Below are 17,191 nucleotides of genomic sequence, written 5' to 3' on the forward strand. Positions count from 1 at the left end.
AAACAATGAACTTTTGAAGTATTGTTTTCCTTTTGAAGGGTTGGGGGGGGGACTTTTCATTAGATCAAAAATTTCAATGAGGTTGCTTTTGATTCCCCCTTCCTTCCCCCCCCCCCACCCCCCAAAAATGTACAGGATGCATTATTTAAACAATAAGAGAGGTAGCCGTGTTAGTCTGGATCTGTAAAAAGCAACAAAGAGTCCCGTGGCACCTTATAGACTAACAGACGTATTGGAGCATAAGCTTTCGTGGGTGAATGCCCACTTTGTCAGACTCGTGGTGGAAATTTCCAGAGGCAGGAATAAGGATTAAACAAAGACTGTGAATGACTAGCCAACTACAAAAGCAGTTTCTCCTCCCTTGGTTTTCACACCTCAACTGCTAGAAGAGGGCCTCATCCTCCCTGATTGAACTGACCTCGTTATCTCCAGACTGATTCTGGCCTGCATATTTATACCTGCCTCTGGAAATTTCCACCACATGCGTCTGACGAAGTGGGTATTCACCAACGAAAGCTTATGCTCCAATATATGTCTGTTAGTCTATAAGGTGCCACAGGACTCTTTGTTGCTTTTTATTTAAACAATGGCACTTTCCAGCCCCCAAACAATTCAAAATTCCAACCACACCTCTGACTACCACAGGTGTGCCAGTATAAGCTTTAAATGTAGACCAGGCCTTAGTCTTTGGAGCCCATATCCTCAGAGGTATTTAGGCACCTAACTCCTGTTGATTTCTGCGTGTGGCAAAGAGCAAAGCAAGGAAAAGCTTGGGGTCTTGCCCTGGGGGACACCCAACATCCCATGAAAACATTTTAGGTTGGGGCTGGCCCTATCCTCTTCTCTGGCATTGATAGTAGAAGTAGGAAGAAATGCCCCTCCAAAGCTCCTTAATCCTTTCAAAGGCGTATCTAGAACAGAGCGAGCTTCTGGCCTGATTTCCCTTCCCTTTCTGAGGGCTTAGGACCTGTTGCTTCTTGGGGCTCTGTAAACATATGGTCCACTAGCTTGTGGGTGCGGTTGTATGTGTTTGTGTGTCTCTCCCCCTCCCTTTTGCCCTCTGCTTTCTTGTTTAGTTATTCTTAGTTATAAATACTCTGTGTAACTGGCAGGTATCAAGATCAATCTAAGGAGATGAGCTGATTCCGTGTGGTGTCTGCAAAGGGTAATTTAAAAGGGCCTTAGCTCCATAACCGTTAAATCAATAGACAGTGATTTGATTTCTATAGGCCCCTGAGTCCTCCCTCTGGAGAGGCTGCTGTGAAACTTCTCAGAGTGCAAGTCCTGCGACAGAAGCTGACTTTATTACTGTGGTTCTTGAGATGATCTGAAGCCAGGGGGCAGGGAAAGTAAAACAGAAACTGAGCTGGAAGGAACTCAAACATCTCTGACTGTTTTTTTTTCTTTCTTCCTTTTGTGTTTCTGCAGATGGCAAGTGATTCTCTATGACTTAAATGAGCATCAAGGCGCCTGTATCACCTGGGACCGAGGCCACAGGATGATCTTAATGGTCACATTAATTAAATAATTTTAAGGAAAAAGCAATCTTCTTTTATCTAGCTCCTGTCATTCAAGTTTTACGCCCATGCAGGAAACCTAGTCTCAGACACTGATATTAATTACCTCAATCTTCCTGAATGGGGAAAGGAAATCATCGTTATCAGTTTTGATTAAATGCTCAGTGAGAGAAATTACCAGCTTCCAGGCGAGTTGAAGAGCGAGATTTGGGATCATTTTTAAAAGGGGGGGGAAAGGACAATCCAATTTTTCTTCTTTAAATCACCAAGGGTAAAATGAAGGCTCTCCCCTTGCCAGTGAAGATAACTGAATTGCTTTGTTTGGCCTAAACACCTGATCAGAAAAAAACCCTGTGAACCTGCGACAACCTTTGTCTTTGCCTTACCACAGTCACTGAGTCACGGGCTGACAGCCTGACGAAGGAACCCCAAAGGAAAGATGGTCGCCATCAAGAAGAAAAATCTGAAAATGTTTACGCTTGCCTTATTGTTTGTCATCACGATAACGTCGTTCTTGCTGAATTACACTCACAGTTCGGGGATGGTCACCTGGGATCCCAAGCAGATTGTCATGCAGTTAAAAAAACTAATGAAATACCCCCAGAGACCATGCAGCTGTAATTCATGTGTTCCTGAGCTGGGACTTTCCTTCTGGTTCGATGAGAGGTTTAATCAGACTATTCAGCCTTTCCTCACCACTCGGAACACCTTCATTCCAGAAGAGAGCTACAAGTGGTGGCTGGTAAGTGTGTGTGTGTAAAATTTGTAGTGTAATTATTGTTTGTATTTCAGTAGTAATTAGAGACCTCAACTGGGCCTAGGCACTGTCCACTAGTGAGAGACAGTCCCTCCCCAAAGAGCTTACAGTCTAAATAGAGAAGACAGTCAAAGGGTGGGAGAAAGTTAGTAATATTGTTCTCATTTTCCAGATAAAGAATTGAAGCCTACAGTGAGTTGTCCAGGGTGATAACAGTCTGTGGCAGAGCTCAGCACGGAACCCAGAGCTCTCAAACGCCAGGCCTGTGCTTTAACCACAAAATTATTCCTCTTCTTTCTCCCACCAAACCGGGCTAATTCAAAAGAGAAACTTTTTATACAATGGAATTAACCTGTGGGACTCATTGCCATGAGCTACTGAGTTGGAGAGAATAGCAGTAATTTTTTTAAATTAGAAATTCTGTCTGAATAAGAACTACCATTGTTTTATTTGATCATATAATTACAGGATCTAAACTATCCACTTCATGAGAGGTGCCATTTAGGAAGAAGCATCCCCTATGATTATTCCTCTGTGGCAGGATAGCCTGATCCAGATCCCATTGAAATCAGTGGATGGATTCCTATTTATGTCAGTGGAAATTGGATTGGGTCCTATTTGGCCATAATGGAGTTTTTTGTGCTTGCCTTTGAAACACTTAGGCCCTGATTCAGCAAAGAAATTAAGCATGTGCTTTAAGTCCGGGAACAATCTCATACCTATTCAGCAACACACTAACGTTATTTAAGCATGTGCTTTAGAGCTTTGCTCACTCAGGGCCCTAGTATGTGGTGCTGTTTGGGCCAAGGTGGTCTATGTTGTTAAACTGCAAAAGTATGTTTATTAGTTCCAGTGTCCTGGCAAAATTCCAGCGTGGGTGCTAATTACATTCTGTCTCTGTATAGAATATCAGTTTTCCCCACAATTTCACTTGAACACAGAAATCTTCTACCCTTCCTGTCCTAAACTCTTATATTGTGCCATCCTGTGTGCAGTGGGGAGGCCCCTCCCACAGATCCTTTCTTTCAGATGGGGAGAATTCAGATTTGGGAGGGCGGTTTCAAACAGTTTGGGAGTAAGCTAATTAGCTATTGCAGTTAGCCAGCTTGATAGCCAATAGGAAATTCCCGTTGACTGTGAGAGTTATTTGGCTATGGAGTAGAAATCCCTATTCTGAAATGAAGCCAGTCCCTTCCACTGGGCCTCGTTCGTATTCTCCAGTCCTGAAATCCTTTCAGCCAGCTCCTCAGAGGTGTTTAGGTGCGTAACTCCTATTGAAATCAATGGGAGTTATGCTCCTTTCTGTGGTTTTATGTGTCATTATAACAGGGCGGCCTGCTCTGGGTTCAGCCCACCCTATTTACTAAGGAATAGAATATCAGGGTTGGAAGAGACCTCAGGAGGTCATCTAGTCCAACCCCCTGCTCAAAGCAGAACCTACCCCAACTAAATCATCCCAGCCAGGGCTCTGTCAAGCCGGGCCTTAAAAACCTCTAAGGATGGAGATTCCACCACCTCCCTAGGTAACCCATTCCAGTGCTTCACCACCCTCCTAGTGAAATAGTGTTTCCTAATATAACCTACACCCCCACACACACTGCAACTTGAGACCATTGCTCTTTGTTCTGTCATCTGCCACCACTGAGAACAGTCTAGATCCATCCTCTTTGGAACCCTCCCCCTTCAGGTAGTTGAAGGCTGCTATCAAATCCCCCCTCACTCTTCTCTTTTGCAGACTAAATAAGACCAGTTCCCGCAGTCCCTACTCATAAATCATGTGCCCCATGATACTGGCTGCCAACTACACATCAAGCCATTGATCACTACTCGTTGAGCCCGATGATCTAGCCAGCTTTCTATCCATCTTATAGTCCATTCATCCAATCCATACTTCTTTAACTTGCTGGCAAGAATACTGTGGGAGACCATATCAAAAGCTTTGCTAAAGTCAAGATATATCACATCCACCGCTTTCCCCATATCCACAGAGCCAGTTATCTCATCATACAAGGCAATCAGGTTGGTCAGGCATGACTTGCCCTTGGTGAATCCATGTTGACTGTTCCTGATCACCTTCCTCTCCTCCAAGTGCTTCAAAAGGAAGCGGACCTGAGCAGAGATCAGCTCAGACTCCTATAAGGAGTAACAGGAAGCCGCCCAGGAGGGATTCCCAGGGATACTAGAGTGGAGTAGAGAGGCTGCTGGGGAGCGAGTAGTCTCCAGTAGAGAAGTCTGGAGCATAGGGAGTGAGGCTACAGGCAGGAAAGGCCTGGGAGTGACATAATAAGGCTAGGCCAAATAAAGGTGTAGACAGAGGGACTTGAGAATTTTATCCTGGATGTTTGTTAATTCAATAGACCAGAGCCTGAGAAGGGCTGTGAATGGACAAAAGGGTTAGTGGGCTCTTGAAGAAGCCCCTAGAAGGGAGAAACTGAGGCAGGAGGATGCAGGCAAGGCCACCCCTGGATACAAGAGGGCACATGGGAGGCAGCCTGCCCTACAACTGTCGCCCTCCCTTTGCATGTCTTCTGCCTGTGATCTGTGTGTGCTTTTGCTTTTGGTCTCTTAAGCTGTGCTCATGTTGCAGCCCTGGAGACAGCAGGGGAAAAGAAGAGGAGCTGAGCAATTAAACCCTTTCCTTCTCACCCCCCTTTCCTCTCCCCCCGCCACTCTGATTGCTGACTTCTCATGAAAGGGAGGAGGGAGGAGCCAAAGATCTGGCTCCACCCCTGTTCAGTTCTCTAGGCCTTCTGGTCTTGTTTTTTACTGGTGCAACCATGTCCATTAAGGGTGTGATTTTTTCCTTTTTTGCAATATTAGTTTTACCAGAACCCCGAGTCTGGGAATAAGTGATACTGGAATAAGCACATTTAAAACTAAAACTGTATCCACACCTGGGAGGGTTGTACTGTTTTAACTCTATCCGAATATCACCTTGTGCGTAGAGAGGCTTTAGCCAGTACTGTGTATGGCACTAGACCGGACCCTAGTTCTGAGCTTCAGAAGTGCTCTCCTGACAGACAGGCTCCAGGACCACACAGAAGTAAACAAGCCAGCTTGGCCCTGCAGGCTGCGTTGGAAAGGGGTGACTTTTTCCCAGAGGTATAGGTGTTGTAATTCAAGTCTCCTCTGTGAGTCTGTGGGAAGGAGAGTTTCTATTAACACTGCATTAGCAGGGTAGGTGATCATGGGCTCAATCCTGCAAAGTCTGGAGCTCCTCCCATCTCCCTTGCCCTCAACAGGAACTGTGGGCACTCAGCACTTCTTGGGAGGCTCACCGGCTTGTCTGATAACGGCATGCTGTTCCTAGCACTAAACCCTGGCTACTGTTGGGGAGAATGGCCTTCATAGAGCTCTCCACATAGCTATCACCCTGCCAATGAGCTCTTTAAAGTGGGAGCTGGCAGAGCTGGTCTGCCGTATGATGGAATTTGCGAAATCCTGTTGTAGCCTGGAGAAATTTCCAGGGGAGTTAAGGTAGGCAGAATTCAATGCTCATTCTGGAACCTGGCTAAGACACTATGGCTAATGCCCATTCTCATATAAAAAGTACCCTGGAATTGTTAATGGCCACACGTGGACAGGATGCTGTTTTGTATCTCATCTAAAACATGGTTCACTTTGACTGAGGTCAGAATTTGGCCCTTAGCTATCAAACTGCGGCTGTTGTCTATATATGCATTATTCCTGGAAACCCTGCATGCCCTGATAATTGCCTTTTTCTATAGGAAATGGTCCTCAGCAAGCTTCTCATGTTAAAGGTTTTTCTGATGTCCAAGGGCCTCAAATCTATGCTGTTCTGGAAAGTGACTGTAAAAACTTGGCCAGCCCTAAAAGGATCATTACAAATCCAGGCAGTCACCAAATTTTAGTGGCACTGGTTTTCCTATCTTACTCACTTGTGACTTTTTCCTGTAGGGTGACCAGATGTCCCATTTTTGGGGACTTTTTCTTATATAGGCACCTATTACCTCCCACCCCCTGTCTCGTTTTTTTCACAGTTGCTACCTGGTAACCCTATGTAATTGTGATTGAAACAATAGCTGCTATGGGGACCGTGGCTTGCTAGTAGTGGCTTAAACTTGCTTTCAGGGGAACAGTGACAGCAGAGGGGCTGACGTATAACTGTTTTGTTGGCAGTGTAGTGTAGACCCTATTTTGACTGCAGTGAAGCTATTATTTATCTGTGGAACTATACTGTATGCCTGTTAAACACAGATGAGGGCTTGATACTGGGCTAGACACAAAGACAGTCTTGGCTCCCAAAGAGCTCAGAGTCTAAAGGCCTGATCCTGCCACCCTTACTCGCATGCATAATCCTTTATTAGGCCTGTAAGGATTATTCAGGCCAATAAGTGTTGTTGGATCAGACTGTCCAGTCGTATTAAAATGACGACTGTTCTCAGAACAGGTTAGCCAATATCTGAATGCCTCAGTTTCACTTGAGGCCGAGAGACAGGTGCAAAGCCAAAGCTTGCAGGACCTGCTCGGTTAGTTCCCTGTCTTCCTCCTCTGTCTGTGACATTAGCAACAGGTCGTGTACATATTGTATGCACCTTGCTGAATCCACCCCTTCCAGAGCCTGTGTCATGTATCTGTGAAAAATTGCAGGGGAGTCCCGATATCCCTGGGGTAGGACTGTCCAGCAGAATTGTCTGCCCTCCCATGTGAATGCAGTTTTATACTGACACGAGGTAGCTAGTGGCAGAGACCAAAACCCATTCGCTATGTCCAACACCGTGAAAATTAGGAATTGGGGTCCAATGCGGGCTAGCATTTCATGGTACGCTGCCACTACTGAGGCTGGTGAATTGGCCAGAGCATTTAGTGCCCTGTAATCCACAGTGAGGCACCAGGTGCCGTTTGGCTTTCTGATATTCTAATATTCTAACATTTTACAACTACATCTACACAGACATAAGCGTTTTCCAGCTGTGTTTATTGATAAGTGAGTTCTTACCAGACAGAAAACTATTAACCTAAGTTTCCTTTTATATCTTCTAAGCTCTTTCCTTTCTCTGGAGGTGATAGGAATATTAGAACAGGATTGTATTTCTAACAGCCCAATAGCACCTTATTTCCATGTGACTAGTTTGGAATGTGAGGATGTGACCATACATTTCCCAGTTTATGGCTGCCTTTGCTGCTTAGCCGAAGGCCTTAGCCTAAGAACCAGGCCTCAGACTGTTACAGTGAGAGAAGGCCCTTACACATACAGAAAGTGATTTTGATTCTTTCTTTTATACCTCTATAACTAGCTAAGTGATAAGAATACACCTAAATTCTTAAAGTATAGGCCTTTACAGACAGGCCTGAATATCTATATCCTAACACTCCACCCTTTTTATTTCTCTTTTTTTCTTTTGGGATCCTCCTGCCCAGATATCCCTGGAAAAGCATAGGACATATGGCGACACATTTCCTGATAGGGCCAGGCATTAAGGTGGAAGGTGTTGATGCTCCATTTGTCCCACTGCCCCTTGTGTAGTACAGTGCCCTGCACCTTCTCTCGTACGGGCATACCACACCTATTCCAATTAGTGTTCCAGACTTCCCATTATAGTGGGCCCGAGAAGGTTGGGTCCGGGTTGTTTAGTAAACTGAGGGGGAGGGCTTACTACATTACGTATAGGTTATAATTAGTGGCTGTTCACTAGGGGGTTGTGCCCCCTTTAATTGTTTCCATATACAACGTAACACAAATACAGTTAACAATAAACCAGCTGCTATGATAATTCACAGCAACACTGAGAGTCCTGACCACTGCAGTGTGGTCCAACATTCTGGCCAGCACCAAAAACACTGCTCCTCCTCCTTTGATAGGGTTAAAATTTTGTCAGCGCCATCCTGTAGTGTGTATTGTAAGTGTGTCCAACTGTTGGCGCTTGCAGCAAGTTGCTCTTGTAATCTTTGTGTACTTTTGTCCATATTGTGTGTTCATTGAATATCCGCAGTGAAATTTGGTATTGTCCAAACCAGTTCAACTACTTGGTACGGCATGGGGTAGTGGGTGCTGGTTTGATTGTTTACAACGATTAAGTCCACTGATCCATTGGTGCACCATAGTCCAGGTGGCAGTGTATAGAAGTTCATAATTTGGTCATATACTGGAAGGATTTTGCCTTCTAGTGTTATATTGCAGGATTGCATACATTCCCAACAGAATACACCGTACCCCATATACATTACCCCTAAATGCCCCCCTTTTGCAATAGGCCATTGATCCTGCTCCTCCATAGTCATAGGAGAGGGGCACATCCATATTCCTCCTCTGGATATACAACTGCTTAATGTGATGACAGTCCAGTTTACCCCATTCCACCCCCCCCACACCTATTTCCTAATGGCTCCCAATGTGCTCCCCCTTCCCTAGTTACTCCCATAGGGTTCAAAGGGACCACCTTATTTGCATTTCCTTCCCATGGTATCATAGTAACAATTACACAAGAACTTTCCCCACAGGTGGGGGATGTTATTTTCCAGGTAGATGGGTATGTTTTTGCAATAGTGGATAAATATGGGCTAGCCTCCCGATTTAATACCGAAGGCCATTGTTTTGACCAAGCATCTCTCATAATATCCATTAACATTACTAAGGCTAGGTCTACACTACAGCGGGGGGTCGACCTAAGATACGCAACTTCAGCTACGTGAATAGCGTAGCTGAAGTGGCGTATTTTAGGTCGACTTACCTGGCTGTGAGGACGGCGGCAAGTTGACCGCGGCCGCGCCGCCGTCGACTCCGCTACCGCCTCTTGCCGCGGTGGATTTCCGGAGTCGACGGTAGAGCCATCAGGGATCGATTTTATCGCGTCTTCACTAGACGCGGTAAGTCGATCCCCGATAGACCAATTGCTACCTGCCGATCCGGCGGGTAGTGAAGACGTCCCCTAACTGAGCATTTTGAATACCTACATACACTAAACACAGCTGGAAAATGCTTATGTCTGTATAGATGTAATTGTAAAATCATCACTTCTGTATTGTTTTGTATGTTTATTTTCATGGTCTCTGTCTGGTTCTGTGATTGTTTCTGTCTGCTGTATAATTAATTTTGCTGGGTGTAAACTAATTAAGGTAGTGGGATATAATTGGTTAGCTAATCATGTTAGAATTGGTTAGGTAAATTTTAGTAGAATGATTGGTTAAGGTATAGCTAAAAATATTACTATATAAATTAGGGGCAAACAGGAAGTAAGTTGGGATTCGAAAATAAGGAAAAAGGAACTTGGATTTAAGCTTGCTGGAAGTTCACCCCAATAAACATCGAATTGTTTGCACCTTCGGACTTCGGGTATTGTTGCTCTCTGTTCATGCAAGAAGGACCAGGGAAGTGTAAGAGTGAAGGAATAAGCTCTCTGAGAGTGAAGGAATAAGCTCTCTAACACTGTTCTTGTCTCTGTACATCACTTTCATACCCTGGCCCAGGTGATGCTCTCAACTACTTCACTGTAAAAAGTGAGTCGCTCCAAGACACCCATGAAAAATCAACAGCAGGATTTGGCCCAGTATCTAGAAATGTTCTTTGCTCCTATGTATAGACCGGTTCCTGCCCTTACTGAAGTCAGTAGCAAAAGACCTGTTGTCAGGATTGGACCCTAAAAGAGTAAGAATTGCAGGTTGTAAATGATTGCTTGAGCTACACAGGAGATAGGCTACACCCATTTCCCCATGCAGACGGCATGTCAAGAATTACCCCATTGGGTCTTTGTTTTAAAAAGTGTGATGAACTTGAATATCCCATACCCCGTTTTCCTTGCTTAGACCTCAGCAAGATGACCAAAATAATCCTTTTATATAACACCCTCCCCCCCACACACACAGTAGCGGCCCAGATTCTGCTCTCAGATCCAGCCCTGCATTCATTGTAACTCAAAGCAGAATTTGGCCCAACCCTCTGACGTTGAACTTCTGAGCTATCGTTTGTGTCTTAGTTGTTTTTCTTTTTTAATCTGAAGTGTAAACCTCTGTGTGTTTAAAACGTGGCACAATATATTGTGTGAGGCAGTGTTCTCGGTTTATCTCGTTTTTGTTTTCCCCCTTTCTTAGCTGACTCAGAATGTTATTTGCTCTGTGACAAAGACTGTGGCTACTTCTGCAGTATTCGGTCAGTCGAAATACAAGGAAGCAATAATGTTAGGTCAATGGGTTTAGACTGAAATATAATAATCTGGCACCCTAAAACCTGTTTTTCTTAATGCCACAGTTCCCAGGGTCATGTGATTGAGTGAAACACTCCTCTTACATCTAAAATGAAAACTAAGTTTCTAACCCTCACGGTTGTAGAGAAAAGTTTGCAAATGTGAACATTTACAGGCTTGAAAAACAGAAAGCAAAATAAAAGGACCCCTCCCCCAATGTACTGGCTTTTTTTAATCTCATTATTTTTATGGCCATCTAATGGATATTTGGGGACCTGACTCATGGTTTCTGAATGCTTGGGCTGGAAATACTGAATAAATATGTATCTTTAGAAGCCTTCTTGTAATCTCCCTCCTTTAAGCAGGGCCAAGATGAGTGAGGTAATATCTTTTATTGCATCAACTTCTGCTGATGAGAGAAACAAGCTATCAACTGCATGGAGGGGCAAACAGGGACAGTGTCTTCCTTTCTATCTTGAGAACCAAACCCATTGGACACAATCCAAACCTCATTTTGACCAATAGAGAAAGACTTGTTATTTGTATTAAAATAGTGCCTTGCGGGTCGAGTGGCCTCCTTGTACTAGGCGTTGCAAACACAGAGTGAGAAAGTCCCTGCCCGAAAGAGTTTACAGTCTGAAGAGACAAGACAGACTACACCTCTCGGTTCCTCTGCTTCCTCTCCCAGGTTAAGTGTCTTGCCCAAGGGTACACAGCAGTTCAGTGGCAGAGACAGGAATGGTTGCCTGTCTAGTGCTCGATCCTTTAGAACAGGGGTCCCCAACGCGGTGCCCGCGGGCGCCATGGCACCCGCCGGGGCGTCTAAGTGCAGCCGCGTCCTGGCCGGCGGACAAGCATCCGCCGAAATGCCGCCGACAAGTCGCGTCATCCGGAGGTGTCGCCGCTGAAATGCCGCCGATTTTTGGCGGCATTTCGGCGGCAACACCTCCGGATGACGCGACTTGTCGGCGGCATTTCGGCGGTGATGCCTATTGATGTTGCCGCTTATCGGCGGCATTTCGGCGGATGCTCGTCCGCCGCCACGGTCCTCCGTGGCTCGTCGTCTGGCGCCCGCCAGACAAAAAAAGTTGGGAACCACTGCTTTAGAATATGCTGCCTCCCAGTGAATTCAATGGATTCTGGATTAGACTCTCTGTCAATATTTAACAAATACAAATGACGGAGGAAAATATTAACTTCTGCATTTCATTATTTGATTTGAAGTGTGGAGTTTGTTGCAGCAACATTGGTTATTGCATTAATTTCTTTTTTTAAATTACTTAACTGTTTGTAAAAACAGAGAGGGAGAAAAGAGTAAATTGAAAATGCAGGCACAGTATTTAAAGCTTTGTGAGACTGTGTTTTGCACAGCTGTTAATTACATCACTATGTTAATGCTATAGAATTAACATAAACACTTATATAGCACTTTTCATGTATAAAACATTATACAAACATTCATCCTGACAGCAGCCATATGAGGCAAATTCAGGATTATCTGTATTTTGCCAATTGAGATGGAGAGAGTTTAAAGGGAAACCATCAATTTTAATAATGTCTTTTCTGCATGAAAATGTGTAATTATTATTATCTGAAATAGATTAAGAGAAACCAGCTAGTCGGGGCATTTTTCAGGGCCTTTTGTTTTGACAGTTCCATGTATAGTCAGTTTCACGGAGCCCATATATTATTGGTTTCCCTTTTCGCACGAGTGGGTTACACAGCAACCGGAGAGAGGAAAAACATTTAAAACGCTTTAAGAAAATGTAACTGTAAAACTGCAAAAATTGATTCAGAGCCAAGTGCAGAATCAGAAACTACTTTTAACTTGACTAGATTTCAGGTTTACTGTTCCTTTAACATTTTGCCTAAGGCTACAGGGGATCAGTCAGGTTTAGAACTGATTAATTGAATCCCACTTCTTCTTCAAAGCTGTTGATCCATACCTCTCACTATACACTCTTTTGTAGATACAGGAAAAGCCCAGCTGTGGAATTATGGTGTGAGAACTCAAAAATCTCAGTCCTAAAATTGTGCATGGATGAAGATGAATTTTAATGGCATTTAGCTCCATTAAAATAGATTTTTAAACAAACCAAGCAAATATTCTTCAGTAAGAAATGGCTGCACCTAAAATTTTAACATTCACCCACTTTTGAGTTCAACTCTGCACCTTTTCTCTTAGTTCAAACAGCTGAATGTCATTTGTGCTGACATTCCAAAACAATCAGCTTTGAGCTGAGATTAAGCAACAAAAATTTAGTCCAAAAAGAGAATTGCTGAGAAAATTATAAGCAAGGACATTTACGGTGCACACTGGGGCAAGGACTGCTTTCTCTTTTATATATGAATAGCACCCAGTGCAATGCAGTCCTGGTCCTCTTTAGGAACTCTGGGTGATTTTGTAATGTAAACAGTAATGATCTCTATTATAGCTTTTATTATAATATAAAGCTAAGGGGAAATTGAAAATTGAAGTCCTGCTTTTCCTGATACCATTCTTTAATTAAATCAGTTTCAGTGATGTTCCTTCAGATTTACACTGGTGTAACAGAAATCAGAGTTTGACCCTGCAACTATGTAAACAGATTAACCCTATACATAGGAATGTGCAGTTTGGCTTTTGACTCTTCAAACCCATAAAAAAGTAATTCTGCTTTGCTCTAGTGATGTATAGTTATGACTGAGAAGGCAATTTTATTAAAAGCCTTAGTACTTTCTAAAAATTACCTTTTGGCCTGAATTTTCTCAGGTATGTAATCAGCTCAAGGATGACTTTTTCTGGAAAGATTTGTGTATTTAAAAAATTGGTTTTGTGAGGCACCTAAGAATGTATTTGATTGTACACACATAAGGCATTACTCTGTGTGTTCAGATAACTCAAAACAAGCTGCATCTGAGATGGGCAGACTGACAGTGACTGTATGGTCTGATCCAAATCATAGCCCACAGAACCAATGGATACGCTCAGTGATTTCAGTGGGCTTTGAATCAGTCCCTCTGTCCTTAAAAGCCATTGCTATGCGTGAAAAAATTTGCTTTGGAAATATATTTTGGGTAGGTTGGCTGTTCACAAACGACTTGCAGAGTTTAGATCTATATGAGCTCATATTTGCCACATCACACGTGACATTTTCAAATAATAATAAAATACTTAGCACTTAAAGAATTGTGCTTCCCATTGGGAGCCTGAGGCACACAGACATGATAGTGATTTGCCCAAGATGCATGGCAAATTAGTGACACTGCGAAGAATGGAATCCAGGGATGAAATCCTGACTCTGCTGAAGTCAGTGGGAGCTTTAAAGTCCATTGACTTCAGTGAACCCAGGATTTCAGCCCGAGTGTCTTGACTACCAGCCTGCGCTCCAATTGCTTGACTGCACACCTTGGACTGGGCAGACACTGTACTAATGTTGACTGATCTGGCTCCTTTCATCCTTACTCTTGGATTATTTTTGCCATACTTATCCAGATGTGCAGCCATTAGTGGTTTGCATTGTCTTTTACACAGTGCCGCTCCCGAGAAAGGAAGAAAAGCAGGAGAGTGAGTTGTGCAAGTTTACATTTTTTACACTGAAATACTGCAGGGAATATTAGTGTAGCCAGAGAGAAAATATGTCCAGGGGAAAACACAGAACATGCCAGACTGGCTCAGACTTAGCCAGTATCATATCTCCAACAGTGGTCAGTACCAGCTGCTGCAGAGGAAGGTATAAGAACCCCACAGAAGGAAGTTGTGGAATAACCTGCCCCCAGAGAAAGTTACTTCCTGACCCCCTTTATTTAGAGGTTGTCTGAGTGCCTGATGCATGAACATTTAGCTCCTTTCCAAAACACTTATTTTAATCTTTGCTGTAAGTGTGGAAATTCTAATTGTCCATATAAAGGTCTAATCTCTTTTGAGTCCTCCTGCTAAGCTCTTAGCCTCAATGAAATCTTGTGGCTATAAGTTCCTCAGACCAGTTCTGTGTTGTGTGAAAAGGTATTTCCTTTTATCAGTTACGAATTTGCCACCTTCATTACTTTGTGTACCTTTATCAGATCCCCTCTTACTCTGCTCCGCTAAGGTAAACAGTCCCAGTGCCGATGCAGAAACCCTGTCTAGATTTTCATTTCAGAATGTTGTATGGACAAAATTTTGCCATGCAAATTAAAGCGGCAAAGGTACATCTGTGTATGGGATAGTGGCACTTGAACAGCTCTGAGGGAAGTGGACGGTAATGTCTCAAAATCTGAACTGTGAACTTAGGCCATAGGAAGAGAGCACTGGAGGATCTTCACAGCAGCAGTACTTTTGGGCCCAGCCATGCGTTCCCTGCCACCTGTTTGCTGCTGAGCTAGTAGTTCTTGCAGAGCAGGGCCCCAAATAAGGGGGGCACAACCTTAGCATGGTTCCCCCCCCACACACACACCCCTCTAAAATCCTACCCTTCTCAGAATAGGGGAACCGCACCAGATCACCCACTAACGAACCTCCCCAGAGAATGGCAGAGCTGATGGGCCAGCTTCTGTTGTGTCAGCAGGTGCTGCCCAGGTGCAGAGGGAAGGTAGCGTTGCACCTCCAGGATTCTGGGTTGCTCTGGGGGTTGCTCTAACTGATGGTGGCTTCCCCCTCCCCCAGCTACCAGCTGGCTCCTCCACAGCCCACCATAGCTGGAGATAGTGCCCTGGAAAAGTGCTGATCTGCCCTCAGCACAGCATGAGAGGGATGTCAAGGAGCTATAGCGGAGGGAGGCTTAGGCTCTGGGAAACCAGAGGCACGTGTGTCCTACTGAATTCAGTGCTGGAGGCACTGAATTGAAGGGGATGTGCCATTGTCACATGTCACACTGTTGGCGGATGAGAGTAAGGGGGTGGGGAGGCAAGTGAAAAGAGGAGAAAATCAGGTTAAAACATGTGTGGGACGGAGGCTTCCGTCACTTGATTCCCCCCAACCTGAGAACTGTTGCAGCACGTCTTGCAGGGAATGCCATCGGTGCTGTCAATGAGCACAGACGAGCATCAGGGAGAAGTGAACAACACCCTGCTTTGATAAAAGCCTTCTGTGTTTGTGACCCGAGTGACCCTGTTCTTCCCAACAGAAATTGCAAGGAGAGAGCAATCCTAAAAATATCAATGACACTATCAAGGAATTGTTTGAGATCATTCCCGGTGACGGGGAGCAGCTGCTGGAGAGAGACGCCTCCCGGTGCAGAAGGTGTGCCGTCGTGGGGAACTCCGGAAACCTTAGGCAATCTCAATATGGCCAAGATATCGATGCCCACGACTTTGTGCTCAGGTGAGTACAGAAGAGACTCAGGGATCCTGAACCTCCTGATCGACTCAGTTATTTAACATTTGTCAGCATTTGTAGGGCCAAATTCTGCATTGCTTTACAGGGCTGCAGGGGGATACACATCAGAGCAGAATCCAGTGCTTGGGTCCTGAGCGAAATCCCACTGAAGTAATTGGCAGTACTTGAGTTGACTTCCATGGGAGTGGGATTGGGCCCTTAGCAACTAGCACATTACTTCTCCCTCAAGATCAGAACTGGGAATTAGTGTCCCTCTCTGAACAAAACGGAGGAGCAAATCCTGTACCGATGCTGAACACCCTCAATTCCCAGTGAAATCAATGGGAGTTGAAAGTAATCTGCTCCTTGCAGGATCAGGCTCCTAGCTGGCCAAATGCATCCTTAGCATCACTCCACTAGCATAACTGAGCTAGTTTGACCAGGGTGGAATTTGGCCCCATGTGTTAACTGTCCTCACCTGGCCTTGTGCCTGCTTTAAATGATGATGGGCTTCACATAATTGTGTTTCCGATTCTTCATTTAAAAACCAGAGATTTTAAATAAATGTGATATTTGCTTTTACTGCTGATAGTTGGACTCCCAAAGTGACTTTTACAAACTTACACTGATATAAAAGGCCAAATTCCGCTCGCTTTTACTCTGGTATATTCTCTACCCAGAAATCACTTCACTACTGACATGCAGCTACTTTTGCAGTGGAATGAAGTAGCTGTTCTATAGTGGACAGTAAAACCCCAGGTAGGACAGGAAGCAACTAGACAACACCAGTTGTGTTACAGTGAGCAGCATCACTAGTCCTCTAAAGTAGCAAATGATGACCATCGTGTCCAACTGAAAGTGCAGGGATCCTTTTAGTGAGGCAGAATGGAACTTCCCCAATTGGAATTTAGCCTGGATATCTGGGTTGAATAACCTGATCTTTGCAAAACATGCCATGGGGGATTCAACAGCCACAGTGGTCAGAAGCTTTGTTTAAATCTCAACCAGCACAGTGAGTTCTCACACTATTCGGGGGCACTGGTTCAGTACCAGCTCAGAGAAAAGAGTCCTGCCTATGGAATTGTCTGCACCAGAAGTATCTGGCTGGTGGGAGTTCTCCCATCCACCTGCTATCCGGCGTGTTGCTGCTAACCCTGTGGGATACAGTACAATCTGATATGGCTGTTGGCCTCTTTAGCTTCTGAGGCTTTTTTTAATGGTAGCTAGGGAATAAGACACACAGATGTTTATCCCTGCTTTGAGACCTTACTCCTTACATCCTTGGGAGTGAGCCCAGGTCTACACTAGCGGGGGGGTCGACCTAAGATACACAACTTCAGCTACGCGAATAGAGTAGCTCAGTGGTTCCCAAACTGGGGTTCGTGAACCCCTGGGGGTTCGCAAAATGTTACAAGGGGTTCTCAGGAAAAAATTCCCTAATGGCAGACAGAGCTGTCCCTAGGAACCCTGGGCAGCACGGGGCCAGCAGCCCAGAGCCCCT

General features: G+C 44.6%; 1 protein-coding gene across 1 annotated transcript in view; it reads left to right on the forward strand.

The window, feature by feature from the left end:
* Positions 1–1,956: 1,956 nt before the first annotated feature.
* Positions 1,957–17,191, forward strand: part of ST3GAL1 (ST3 beta-galactoside alpha-2,3-sialyltransferase 1) — a 30,794-nt gene continuing 15,559 nt past the window's right edge. The window contains exons 1-2 of the mRNA XM_065399489.1: positions 1,957–2,259; positions 15,500–15,696. Of these exons, the coding sequence (XP_065255561.1) occupies positions 1,957–2,259; positions 15,500–15,696 (500 nt within the window). The remainder of the gene's footprint in view (positions 2,260–15,499; positions 15,697–17,191) is intronic.

This window comes from Emys orbicularis, chromosome 2 (genome assembly GCF_028017835.1).
Source record: "Emys orbicularis isolate rEmyOrb1 chromosome 2, rEmyOrb1.hap1, whole genome shotgun sequence".
Lineage (NCBI taxonomy): Eukaryota > Metazoa > Chordata > Testudines > Emydidae > Emys > Emys orbicularis.